The sequence below is a fragment of the Tarenaya hassleriana genome, unplaced genomic scaffold (genome assembly GCF_000463585.1).
Source record: "Tarenaya hassleriana unplaced genomic scaffold, ASM46358v1 Cleome28, whole genome shotgun sequence".
NCBI lineage: Eukaryota > Viridiplantae > Streptophyta > Magnoliopsida > Brassicales > Cleomaceae > Tarenaya > Tarenaya hassleriana.
In genome coordinates this window covers 907,188-920,370 of record NW_010966021.1, presented here as the reverse complement: position 1 = coordinate 920,370, position 13,183 = coordinate 907,188, and the positions used below count along the sequence as shown (strand labels likewise).

Below are 13,183 nucleotides of genomic sequence, written 5' to 3'. Positions count from 1 at the left end.
CATTATATCTACTAACTGTGGTACAACTAGGCCAAATCCAACAAAACGTTCACAAAAAAATCTTTAGATATAGTTTTTTTTTAAAACCATTGTGAGATTCATATACATATCCGAGCCAATCTTATGAGCTACACATAAGTTTTCTTCTTGCCGTTAGAGATGCATCTAAGCAAAATTTGTTTGAAGGTATCCTCCTCACACGGAATATGAATCCCTCCCTCGTGGTCGTATCCGAATTCGTCGGCTGCTTCGTCCATCAAATCCTTGAAATCGGGACACGAAAGACATTTCGTCGGGATCACAAACCTTTGCTGTCCGTCGCCTACGTACACTGCCAAGTGCCCTTTCGGGATAGCGTTTCCCCGTTTCACCAAGCTGCTTCCGTCCGACGATTCGCCGGCTAACAGTAAGCTTTCCTTCAAGCTAGGGTTATATTGCAAAACTCGACGACGCTTGTCGTTGGAGGATGATGATGATTTCTCCATGTTCTTGAGGCGTTTGATGAACCGGAGCCCAATCATCGTGTTGTAAAACATTATGAACGAGTTAAAACAAATAACCCTAAAATAGAATGGATTGAAAAACGATGAGAATAAACTCGAGTTTGCGATTGAGCGCTAAAGATTCGGAACGGAAAAGAAGAAGAAATCAATAAGGAAAAAAAAAAGTATCTACAAAAATGGGACAAAATTTATTTTCATGAAAAGATTTTAAAATATCATCAAGAAGAAGAACTTGCATGAATCATATGCAATTGAAGCAATCTTGCAAGGAAGAAGGCCTTTTTCACAATGATAATTGCAAAGGCCTCGTATTTTTTCTTTTGTCTTAATGAATTAATCTCCCCGGAGACAAAGATGTTGTCTTTTTAAAACAGGTTTAAGCCGAGAATTTTTGTCAGTCTGTGTTTACCAAATTTCGTGTGAATACTATTTTTAGTAACAAGGACGATGTCCGTACCGTACAGATGACATTTCTATTAAAGGGTGTGATGATTCGGATATTCCGATTTAGGACAAGTGTCTATTTGACGGTTTGTTTGTTGACCGTCGCACATTTGACTTCGATTTTTGACTTATTTAGTTTTGTCCTTTTTAATTTATTTCGGACTATGACATTTTGGTTTTAGACGATTAGGAAAAATACCTATCAATCGGGCTAAATATATAATTTTTTGTCCGATTTTTTTTTTCAACCGAACAGTTAACTTAGCAGACAATTATGATTTTTTTTTACTTCAATAAAATTATGTTGTGCGAGGAGAGAAATTACCATCTTTTTGAGAGAAAATAAAAAAAACAAGATATGAGTTTTTTTTTTAACTTTTTAGATTACTACCCCGAACTCATATGCGAACATGTCGAATATTCGGTTTTTGGTAAGTACATTTCGGTACGTATATCCTGATACTCAAGCTCGAATTCGTAAGAGAAACTAATGGTAATTTCATAAAGTTTTATAAATATCAGGGGAACTAAACATTAGTGTTCTATAACGGATCCGTATGACCCGAATTACCCAACTTTGGAATAATTTTTTTAATAATCCAAAAATTCATCTAGCCATCCCAATTAAATCTTTCAAAAGAATAAAGAAATCCATGTGAATATATTACCAGTTGAGCCAGCCGATTTTGAGTAACTTGCGAGTAATTTTTATATTATTATCCATCCCTTACTTTTGAACATATGAATTTATTTTGGCATGACATTTAACAAAAAACTGTTGATAAAAAAAAAATTCTATTTCTAAATTGAAGTTTCGTGAGAAAAGAGAGAGAATGGATTAATACTAAGACATCACTTTCACATATTTTTTATGTAATAATGTAAATCTTTATTACGTAATTTAAATCGGCGTTTATGGCTGCACCCTCGAAAACGGAAAATAAAAAGATAAAAATGCTCAATATTCTTCATATATTTTTTTATATACGGTTTTATTAATCTAAGTATATCCTCATTTCATATGGGCAAACTCAATCAAAGGGTATAAGCCTCGACCATACTTTATTCAATCATTTATGTGTGTATATATATTGTCTGTATCAGTCCACATAATCAATTCGAAGAACGAACAGTCTCATCGTGGCAAACTCGTTTAATCGCCGAAACCGTTCTGTCTGCGTTCGTTCGCATATTGCAAACGTTCGCAAGCGCTCCCGCATACTTCAGCCCGTAGTTCACCGATGCGCCGCAATATTTCTTGAAACTGTTAACCTGCATGTATCCGTTTTAGAATCGATTATATATCGGTGCATGGCTCGGTTAAAGGTTTCGACAATTAGGGTTTCGATCATGCGGGTAAATGATGATTTACCAAAGTCTTGAAGCAGTCCCAATCATCGACAAGAGGTTGTCCTGTTCTTCGAGTGGACATTAGAACGTTCGAGACATTAGTTTCCCGAAGCGTAGTTTGCAGAATCTTTGTAATGCTTCGGTCGATTTGTTTTCTTTGATTAATTTCCTCCAACAATTTCCTCTTTGCTTCTTCTCTTTGCCAAGATCCTTTGGGAGCTTTATGCATCTGCGAAGATCTCCATAATTCGATAAAAATCGTCGCATTTTCTTTACATATATATATATGGACGAAGGGTCAAGATTTACATGTCAAAATCTTTCGGGCATTGTATTGAAGGTATCACCTTTCGTCGAAGATACAAGAGACGGATATCGCGTTGATTGACGGATCTTGTCGGGGACACAGAAGAAGAGACAAACCCGTTGGTAGTGATGTTCTGGTTCAAAGGATTGTTTCCGATGTAAGAGATGAGATAATCCTCTTGAAGAGACTGAGTTCCATAACGCATTACGTGAGACGTTTCCTCTATTTGATCGAATCCCGTTCTTCTTTTCACCTGTTGATCATATATATACCACTTTGTCAAGATGGATAGATAGATATATGTCCTATCACCTTTCGTGTTATCGATCTCGGGTTTCACTACATGTTATATCATCATCAACGAAATTCATAATCAGTCGCCAATTCATACCACTTCATATTGCTCCTTCAAAGTCTCGGTGCCCATGTCATGCAAGTCACTGTCAAAAAGAACGATAAATGGACGTAAATATCGCGCAAAAAAAACCCATTTTGTGACGAAATTATCGACTTTTCGCCGATGACTGAATGTTTCCACGACATATAGGAACGATTGGAACATTTTGTTCAATCAAAATCTTCATATACAAGTGATTAGTTCATTAAGAAATGGGATCTTTTTGTCGCGGAAACTTCTCTTTAGAATCCGCTAAAACGCTGCAGAAACCGAGTCGAAAGGACGCGTAGAATACCTGTCCTCGAGCCAAGCAATGCTGAATACGTCGCCGAGACAAGTATCGTATTCGGTCGGAGGGAAGGGATAATAAATCGGGCAGTAGTAACCCCAGCTGCTCTCTTCGGCGTTTGCGGCCGTCACCGCGTATATATTAAGATCGTCCTTTAGAAGCCCTTCGAATACGCTCCCCGATTCACACGCCTCCACATATATCACCTGTCTCAAAATTATTCACCACCTTTTTTTCAAGAACGCATACCAAAAAAAACTAGAGATGATAATTAAATACCAATGTGTGTGTGTATATATATATAGCTGTATATATATATATATATATATATATATATATATATATTACCATGTTTGTATAGCCTTTGAGTTTATGCTTCTTCTCCAACACATCTATCAAATCTCTAGCGACTAGGGTTTCTTCCTGTGGCATCCCTGAAGAACACGGTATAATTAGGCTCATTTATATATATACTTATATATGATGTATAATGAGAAAATTTTATTTATTTATCATATGAACCTAATAACCCGGGAGCTCCATGATCGGCATAGTAGATGAAGATGTTATCATCCGGGCTACTGTCCACGACCTTGCCGCTTCCTCCAGTGACCCCACTTCTATTTCCAAGTATAACATTGAACAAGTTGTTCGTATTCACGGCATCGCCTGTATAATCCTATATGCACGTACAAAAGCATGGAATATGATCTTGTCACAATGTATTTTCATATGATAAAGAGCTACATATATATACATATATATATATATGTATATATGGATTATGTATGAGATATACCTTAGGAACTCCATGATAAACATCGTTCCCGTCTGGTTTATTGATGACGACTCCAGGCCTCGGATTTTCGGGTGCGTAAGCGATGTCGTCGTACATAAACACAACGATGTTTTCGTCTTTTAGACCGCCTTTTTTCAGAATCTGATAAGCATGGCAAACATCGGCCTGAAAAAACGCGACGTATCTCGAGTTAATTACGATCTATATATGAACATTCACAAGAGGATATGCAAACGAAAGAAAAAGGGTCAGTATATAAACCTGGTGTCTGTAATTATCGTAACCGGACGATCCAGCGATTAAAATCGCCCAACGGGTCGGGCCACTTTCGATGTGTTCATCGGATTTGATGGAAATAATGAGCAGAACATAAACTAAAACATGAACTTTAAGGTAACCGAAGGAGCACATTGTCTCTTGAAATCGAATAACGCTTGCTTTATATGGTTATCTATGAATGTGTTCATCTCGTGAACGATTCATATATACTGATTTCAGTTGCCGGAAATACTATGTTGCGTAATTGATTTGATTTAGAGATATATAATATGCTTTCTTGGGATTATATATTAAACTAAGCGTGACCACGAAAATAACGCACGTAAGTGTCACCAAGTCACTTTTCAGTCGATGAAACCGCCATTGGAGAAGGGCATGTTGCTTGTGAGCAACCTCTACGTGATTAGTCCAAAATTAATGTGAGCGAGGAAAGATTAAGAACGAGAAGAAAAGAAGAAGGGCTAATTTTGGTAGACTTAACTAAAATGGAGAAACAGATTCTGAATGCTTGGTGTCTTAATTTGAATTTAGATGACTTAACACGGCTCACAAATTCATATGATGGAACTATATATGCATGCATGCATACATACATACATACATACATACATACATACATACATTAATGTGAGCGAGGAAAGATTAAGAACGAGAAGAAAAGAAGAAGGGCTAATTTTGGTAGACTTAACTAAAATGGAGAAACAGATTCTGAATGCTTGGTGTCTTAATTTGAATTTAGATGACTTAACACGGCTCACAAATTCATATGATGGAACTATATATGCATGCATGCATACATACATACATACATACATACATACATACATACATACATACATACATACATACATACATACATACATACATACATACATACATACATACATACATACATACATACATACATACATACATACATACATACATACATACATACATACATACATACATACATACATACATACATACATACATACATACATACATACATACATACATATCTTTCTTTTCTTTTTTTGACATACTTCATTTTACCTTATATGTTTATCTTTTACCGTTTCCTGATATTTGTTGACTAATCAGGCTTTTCTTTCTTCTTTGAAGTTTTCCATTCATAACCTTTTACCTTTAATATTATTTTTTTAACCATTTTTATTTTTCTTTTCAATTTGAAAATTTTTATGTTATTTGTAATACAATGTATTAGAGAATATGAAAGAGATAACATAATACTACAATTTCCATATTGGTATTTTATTTGTTTTAGATTTTTTTGGGATAAATATTATAATAAAAATATTATATATATATATATATATAACGTAGAAATTATATCATAATCGATATATATGTATATAATTTGATTCAATTTAATTAGTATGACTCATTTTTCCTCTCATCTCATTATAATATATTATTAATCTACGTTTATACAATTTGATAAGTGTTATATTTATTGCAACAAATAACTAACTTTTGACTTTTTATTGCAACAAATAAATCAGTTTTGACTTTTGACTAATATGATTTTTTTTTCTTTCTTCTTTGTGGATTTTCATGGCATTCTTTTGCATTTAATATTACTTGCGCATATGCATATATATATATATATATATATATATTTAATTTCGTTTTTTTAAGTTATTACCTCTCCTAAATACACTGAACTGTGAGTACGAATTTTAAATGGAGAATAAAGCTTTGATAGGATTAGTTTATACCTATTTAAATAATTTAAACATTTTCAATTACAAATAAACATGCAATATCATATATCTATAATTAGGTATCAAAATGAATCGAATGCGCGAGTTGATTTTTTATAGACTTTTTTTAAACGAGGTGAAACGGTACTTTTAAGACTCGTTTTAAAGCGAGCCTTCCGAGTCAAATCGACGAGTAACGAAGTGATGTTTTAAAAAAAATGTAAACAAAATTCGTTTCACATTTCTGTATTTTGAAAAAGTATCTACAAAATTGTCTGATTTTTTCTTCCCATTGCATTTCCTACCTTCTTGTCTTGCAATACAATAAACATATGTAACGTGAATTATGTACAGCAGCATCAACAGAATTCATGGCTCGTACCCAACAGATCGTGAACGAGTGGTCAAGCTTGGGGTACGAGGTAACTCTACCTTGAGGTTAAGTGTTCGATTCCTGATTGGTGGAGAGTGAGGTAATTTCTGGATTATATGATCCATATACAAAGGCTGCTCTCGGACCGGAGGTTTACCTAGTCAGCGCGCCCGAAGGCTAGCAGTTAGGGGTCCTCCGATATCAAAAAAAAATTCATGGCTCGTGCATGAATATTGGGAAAATGTTGTAAATGCTTTTACATGAAAATATTATATGCATATTTTATTTGAACTCGATTCATATAAATCCTAGTTTCTGAAATTAGAGAATCAAGAATATTAAAAGATGGTCTGAATTCTTACCTTCACAACAATGTAAATGCGGATTTTGGTGGGCTCAATAATTTACCAAAAAAAAAAAGTGAAATGAAGAAGAGATCGATTTCTTCAATATCGATTTTTTTGATAAGTTATTGCCCCTCCTAAATCCATTTACAGAATAACTTCCAAATTTTTAAATGGAAAATAAAATTTTGAGTAGGATCAGTAATATATCGAAAAATCAACAAAAATGTGAAAATCACATGACATAAAAATGATTTTTCAATATATTACTGTCCTACCCAAACTTATCTCCAATTGCTCTTATAATCTTGAAGAAATAGATAATAAAATATATATGTTATCTGTAAAAAAAAAGAGTCTTGTCAAAAAATACAATTTTTTATAAACTATTAAGAATCAATATTTTTTATATTTTGTGAAAATAATGTCTCATTCTATTCTCTATTTATAGGCGCTGCCATATGATGGTTCTTAAAAGAATAAAATCTGTACAACTTAGAAATGAATGAATACTTGTAATTTTTATTTAATATTTCCGTAATAGTTCATGATTATCTGGGAATATTTAGATTTTTATATTTAACACTTCTATAATAGTTATCAATAATTATTATAAAGGATATTTTACTATATATTGCATAAAAAAATCTAATATGAATAAGTAAATATATCACATAATATTTATTTTACGTTAGATTTTTTTTATTTTTTATTTTTTATTTAATATATAATAAAAGTTCTTGGTAATCATTATTGTTAAGAAATATTATGATATCCTATAAGAGATTTGAGTAGAATATAATTATATGAGACTATTTACTGTTCAAGGTAGAAATTTAAAATATTATAAAAGTGAAGTCCAATTGTAAAAAAAATCTAATTTTCTAATATTTTTTTTTAAAATAAAAAAAATAAAATTTACACAATCACACCCATAATATTTATATACAAACTCAATCACACTCGTATATACAACTTAATAATATAAATAACAATCCAATATGAGTTGGCCGAGTGGTATTTAGTTGAGAAGGGTAGTGGTGTCTTTCTTCGAGGTCCCATGTTCGAGTGACCGTTAGAGAATATGTGTACAATTTAATTCCGATACACAAATTGCCTCCGAGTTTTAAGAGATTTAATTGAGCCGAACTTTCGATAAACTTCCAAGTTAACAAAAAAAAGTATACATAAAAAAAGTGGATATTTAATCTCATTCGGAATCTGACTGTCTGTTCTAAGTTGCTTGGGACCCAAAGTAGGTTTATTCAGAGTTCTTTTCTTGTCTGACAAGAAACCTGTCAGAACCCTCTTCTTTAGCCCTCTTCAGTTTGGTCTGAGGAAAAAAAAGATGTCGAATGAAGTGTTTGACATCGTCTTCAAGCTTACTGAGTTCATATTTGACTAATTTGGTTATATGGTTTGGGTTAACTCATGAAATCTAATTTGATCAATTAGTATATTTAGTAAATCCCATCTATAATAATATTTATGAGTGAAATTATATGCGATTATATTTAAGAATTTCTTCAACCTGAGCATATTTCAATGTCAGATGAAGTGCTTGACATCGTCTTCGAGCTCTCTGAATTCACATCCTGCATCAAGACATTTCAAATTCCTGTTACATAAACGAAAAAAATCGATAATTCATTTGAGTTAATCCAAATTTTAAATTGTAATCATTGGAAAATGAGTTCATTAATCACCGTTGCTTGCGCGAAAACTTGGCTCGGACTGGGGGAGGGGCCTCTGCTTCTGTGGCCGAACATCAAGTTATCCATACTCTCGTCGGCAATAGCTCTGAGTCTGTTGAGTTCCGGCAAGACGACATTTCCGAGATCTGGTCGGTCTTTTCGTCTCAGTTCTGCACAATGGAGCGCGAGTTTGGCCAGAGATAAGGCTTCTTCTACCGGCCAATCAGGCACTACAGGGTCTAGCATCTCCTTAAACACGCCTTGCTCGATCGCTTGCTCGACGTTATAGGCCAAACCAGTCGGTCTTTTCGCTGTCAGAAGCTCGAGAAGCAAGATCCCGAAGGAGTAAACATCCGATTTCACACCGAGCATTCCTGTTTGCTGATACTCTGGGTCGATGTAGAAGAAAGTGCCGGCAGTTGATGTGACATGACACTGTGTGACATTCTCGGCCACTGCAGGAACTAGCCGTGCCAATCCAACGTCGCCGATTTTGCTGACGTAGTTCTGGTCAAGCAAAATGTTTCCTGGTTTCAGGTCACGGTGAACTATCGGCTCAGGTTTCGTCTGGTGGAGGAAGAGCAGACCCGTCGCAACTTCGGCCGCAATTCTGAACCTGAGCTGCCATGAGAGCGCTGGCGTGTTAGAATGTCGATAGAGTCGATCAGCTAAACTTCCTTTCGCCATATACTCGTATACAAGCACTCCGTACTCAGGACATGCTCCGATGAGTAGAACCATGTTCGGATGTCGAATGCAGCTAAGAACTTCGACCTGCAACATTGATTCTGCTCATTAATTACTTGAAATCATTTAATCAGTTTCCTTTTCCATGTATGAATTATTCGATGTTTTTGTACCTCTCTTTGAAACTGAGATCTTCCTTGAGCTGCATCCGGGCGCAAAACTTTGACAGCAACCGCCGTATGATCTATAAAGCCCTTGAAAACTGGACCGTATCCTCCTTCGCCGATCTTGTTGGATTTCTCGAATGAATCTGTAGCTACTTCGATCTCACCGATCGTATACCTTCGATATCTTGCATCGGTACTGGAGAAAGAACTCATAACCATCATAGAATCTTCTAAAGAATTGGAATGTTCGATCGTTCTTCTTTGCGTCTCGAGCTCTACGATTCTGTTAGCCGTCTGAGTAGCCTCTGCCGCCACCTTGTTTGCTCTCTCTTTCTCCATTAATGACTTTGTAGCTTTCTCCGATATTTGCTCATCTTGAAACTTTCCTTCCTCTTCGGTTTTCTGACGTTGAAGCTGCTTTGCCTTTGTTAAGATTTCGATTTTGTTTTATCAGAACGAATTTTAGGAAGAGAGATTCATATTTCGGGTTTCGGGTTTTGTTTTTTTACCTCTTGTTTTGCTGCGAGTGCTTCTCTGCAAGCCGTTCCGTACATATCGATAGTATGCTTCAGCTCCTGTTTCAATCTCCTCATCTCAACTTCAACCTCTTCCTGCATATATATATATATATATATATATTGAGAATGATATCGATCGGATCGATCTTTTCTCTTCTTGCAACGAATCTATAAAATGTTATAGCACATATCCATATCGAAAGTTGTCTTACCAAACTTTGTGAGCATGATGTGCGAGCACTGTCTTGAGAGACGAACGAAAAATCATGGGGGAGGCCGTTGTTGTTAAACCTGATCCCGAGACGTAGAGAGCCAATGCTTTGTCCAGAGTTCGTCGACAATCTCGGGGTGAGACCCGATTCAGGAAACTCACAGATGAATGAACTTCCGGTAGTGCTTGTGCTCGGCCTTCCCGAGCTCATGAAAGACATATCAGTTCTTCCCGTAGTGCTTGTACTTGGTCTACTGCTCATGCTTGGCCTACCTGAACTCACAAAGGATATGTCGGCTTCCGAGTCCGAAAAATCGTAAAACGAGTTTACAAAGTTCGATCTCCTCGCGAAAGGCGACCTGTAAATATATATATCACCACAAAAACAAGTAAACTCTTTGAAAACTTTTCATCGACCACGAAAAAATGGTATCAGATCAATAGCATACTTTGCGTAATCTTCAACCGAGCTAGTAGGTGAAGGCTTCATCAGGGCTCGATCTGCTGGAAAGCGATAGAAAAATCAGTTGATAGATAGATTTAGAATCTCACGAAATCGAATTAGATTCAGTGTCGGAGATAACTTTTTTGCTTCTTTTTACCTTTGAAGCTCATGCTGTTCTTGAATTTTTCGTAGGAAGAAATCGCGGATTGGTTCTCGACTTCTGTCATGATTGGCGACGCATATGGCGCTAAACGTGAGGCGTGCCTCAGGGACGACACCTTCCCTTTTGAGATGACGTAAACTGTGCAGAAATCTGGTGCCCCTTTCGACACACTGCTCGGAGTATCAGACATCTTGAATTTTCTGCCCAAAAGATAAGAAACATATAAAAAGAAGAAAAAACGCAAAGAGGGCACATTCGAGTTTCGATGAACAAGAAAGGAGAATAAACCTCATGAATCCATGCCTTGAAGTTGCACCAAGAACCAAAGTCTCGATCACGGCAAAGGAAGTGTATTCGGTTAACGCTTTCACGACATTGTCGTCTTCTAGCGTGACATCTAGACAATGTATCTTTCGAGATATGGAAAAATATATAAAAACAACGGTTTCAGAGTTGTGTTTTGATGTAATGTGTTGCAGAGAAAACCGAACAAGAGATTTATCTACCTCTTTGCGAGTGCAGTAGCAGCGGAAAGTCATGAACAGATCTTTGGTCTGCTTCTCGATTCGCTGTTTTTCCGTATTACTTTCGCCTGTTTCATATCGCTACGAATTATTCCTTAGAATCTACATTTCAGACATCATGTTTTGTATCGAGATTCTTCCAAATTAGGAAGCTAATATCCTTTTCGTTCGACTCATTGAAAGCTGAAATCGATTAAAAGTTGTTCGAGACCCACATATATATATCATACTCGAGAAATTTGTGTACAAATAATCTCTTTGCAATACGGTTTCGTGTTAATGTTACATCCAAACTAACATTTTCATTTTCAATCAGCTTAAAACCAAATGTTTTGGACAGTTGTAGTCGAACCCGAAAGCCGGAATTTAAGAATATCATCATTCAGGCACTTATAAACTCTAGTGCAAACACAAAAAAAACCAATAGCCAAAAGCAAAAGAAAAGAACTAGGTTTTTTTTTTTGTAACCGAGTATCCTGAATCAAGGGCCAAAGAACGGGATCAGCCATGTGATTTGGAATATGCATCCCTTTCCCAAACTTGAGATTCGAATTTAGGGCGGGACGAACACTTTACACTCCGTTTCACCGGTTGAATTATCAAGTTTGGATAGAAAACTAGTAGGTTATATCGTAACAAAGCATAAAAATCGCCATTAGGGCAAGAAAGTGAATGATTGTTTAGAAAGAGAAACAAACCCGAGACAGAAGATTTGAGAACAACATGGATGAGAATGATAGTCTGTCCTTTGGAGACAAGATTATCGGCAGTCCACTTGAGTGCATGCTGGCTTCCTTTGTCGTTGTCGATCGCCACGGCGACTAACCCAGAATTCGTTCCTTTCTTCTTCACGTTTCCCTTATAAGACTTCATGTCTTTCTCTTTTTTCTGGTAAACGATTAAGAACAAGAACTGTAACAATATTTGCAAAGTACGTACGATGAATCAAACCCAAAGATCAAATGGCGTTTTTGGAGTCGTTTCTTAATTAATTAGCATCATTAATTTCCTAGAATCTCTCTGCCTCTAAAAACGCCATTTTTATTCTCAGCAACAGAAATTTGCGAGGCTTCTGATTCGGAGGTTCCACAATTAGAGATGGGTTTTAAGGGATTTGTGTAAAATTAAACCGTAATTTAATGCATTCTGTACCGCTCGTTGCATGTTCTTCTAACACATCTCTAAATAGAATCTTTTGCAGATAATCTTATTATAAGGAATTTGGTGGCATATATTTGTTAGAAATGGACCGAATAAATGACACACCTTACTACATTTGAAATGGAATATATATAGTCGGGTTTGGTTCATTACGCGACAGAAATATTTTCACTTATATAATGTCTAATTTTCTTTGGTAATTAGCATGAATCTGCTAGCACTTAATGGACGTATTCTTCTCGTTTAAATGCTTTGTACATGTATATTTGATTTGTATTATGTTGATACATATAGTTTACTTCAATTAGTTTTTCTAAAATTCATTAAACACAATCAAATAAATAAAATCTATTTATAACATAGCCAATTCTGTTCTAGTGACTTCTTTCCCTTTAACACCGTGTTGGATATCAAGACGAATGAAAATTAGTCTAAATATATAAGGTTTAAAAGCGTCGGTACATAATTGAACTCCGTTTAAGATATCTCGTGGTTAATCCAAAAAGAAAACCGAAATTTAAATTGGATTTTTATGGAAGGAACTCTACGAAACCAAAACTGGTCGGTCCTATATATTTTATACCATTCAATTTTAACAACAAAAAATGTAAAACCAAAGCGAAACTCAATCAATTGGTTCCGTATGGTTCGGACTAAATTTACAAATAAAAATAAACAGGATTATAGTTTTTTATTTATAAACATAGAATAATATTTTTATGATGATTTTATAATGTAATTTTTTATACAAGATTAGATTAATGATTTTTATGTACAGTTTACGATTTTTTTATGATGAAATTAAGTGTAAAAATTTCTTTG

General features: G+C 35.2%; 3 protein-coding genes across 5 annotated transcripts; all 3 read right to left on the bottom strand.

Moving 5' to 3' along the window:
• LOC109116847 (auxin-induced protein X10A) lies at positions 1-814 on the bottom strand. The gene has a single exon (XM_019202994.1). It carries the CDS (start codon positions 534-536, stop codon positions 129-131), a length of 408 nt encoding a protein of 135 aa, XP_019058539.1. The 5' UTR covers positions 537-814; the 3' UTR covers positions 1-128.
• A 1,074-nt stretch (positions 815-1,888) lies between these two features.
• On the bottom strand, positions 1,889-4,554 carry LOC104817842 (vacuolar-processing enzyme delta-isozyme). The gene is made up of 9 exons (XM_010547187.1): positions 4,351-4,554; positions 4,090-4,254; positions 3,813-3,969; positions 3,639-3,724; positions 3,297-3,496; positions 2,996-3,044; positions 2,645-2,857; positions 2,320-2,526; positions 1,889-2,219 (listed from the first exon to the last, which is right to left on the bottom strand). The coding sequence occupies exons 1-9, from the start codon at positions 4,498-4,500 to the stop codon at positions 2,061-2,063; spliced, it is 1,386 nt and encodes a 461-aa protein (XP_010545489.1). The 5' UTR covers positions 4,501-4,554; the 3' UTR covers positions 1,889-2,060.
• A 3,359-nt stretch (positions 4,555-7,913) lies between these two features.
• LOC104817841 (U-box domain-containing protein 35) lies at positions 7,914-12,167 on the bottom strand. 3 transcript variants are annotated; one of them, XM_010547184.1, is made up of 11 exons: positions 11,899-12,167; positions 11,183-11,268; positions 10,965-11,086; positions 10,671-10,876; positions 10,518-10,572; positions 10,070-10,427; positions 9,849-9,950; positions 9,346-9,762; positions 8,498-9,259; positions 8,323-8,386; positions 7,914-8,124 (listed from the first exon to the last, which is right to left on the bottom strand). In XM_010547184.1, exons 1-11 carry the CDS (start codon positions 12,071-12,073, stop codon positions 8,105-8,107), a joined length of 2,367 nt encoding a protein of 788 aa, XP_010545486.1. In that variant the 5' UTR covers positions 12,074-12,167; the 3' UTR covers positions 7,914-8,104. The 3 variants fall into 3 exon arrangements, with proteins under 3 accessions (XP_010545486.1, XP_019058540.1, XP_010545488.1); XM_019202995.1 differs by having other exon boundaries at positions 10,518-10,569; XM_010547186.1 differs by lacking the exon at positions 7,914-8,124 and having other exon boundaries at positions 8,330-8,409.
• Positions 12,168-13,183: the final 1,016 nt, after the last annotated feature.

What these genes read in the sequence shown, in the direction of transcription:
- LOC109116847 (XM_019202994.1), bottom strand. Translation starts at nt 536, where the DNA reads ATGTTTTACAACACGATGATTGGGCTCCGGTTCATCAAACGCCTCAAG.
- LOC104817842 (XM_010547187.1), bottom strand. Translation starts at nt 4,500, where the DNA reads ATGTGCTCCTTCGGTTACCTTAAAGTTCATGTTTTAGTTTATGTTCTG. An exon ending in TCAAAGGCTATACAAACATG is followed by an intron (nt 3,497 to 3,638) that starts GTAATATATATA and finishes ATTTTGAGACAG; the next exon opens with GTGATATATGTGGAGGCGTG. An exon ending in TCTTGTATCTTCGACGAAAG is followed by an intron (nt 2,527 to 2,644) that starts GTGATACCTTCA and finishes AGATCTTCGCAG; the next exon opens with ATGCATAAAGCTCCCAAAGG.
- LOC104817841 (XM_010547184.1), bottom strand. Translation starts at nt 12,073, where the DNA reads ATGAAGTCTTATAAGGGAAACGTGAAGAAGAAAGGAACGAATTCTGGG. An exon ending in CACTCGCAGCAAAACAAGAG is followed by an intron (nt 9,763 to 9,848) that starts GTAAAAAAACAA and finishes ATCTTAACAAAG; the next exon opens with GCAAAGCAGCTTCAACGTCA. An exon ending in AAGTTTTCGCGCAAGCAACG is followed by an intron (nt 8,387 to 8,497) that starts GTGATTAATGAA and finishes GTCTTGATGCAG; the next exon opens with GATGTGAATTCAGAGAGCTC.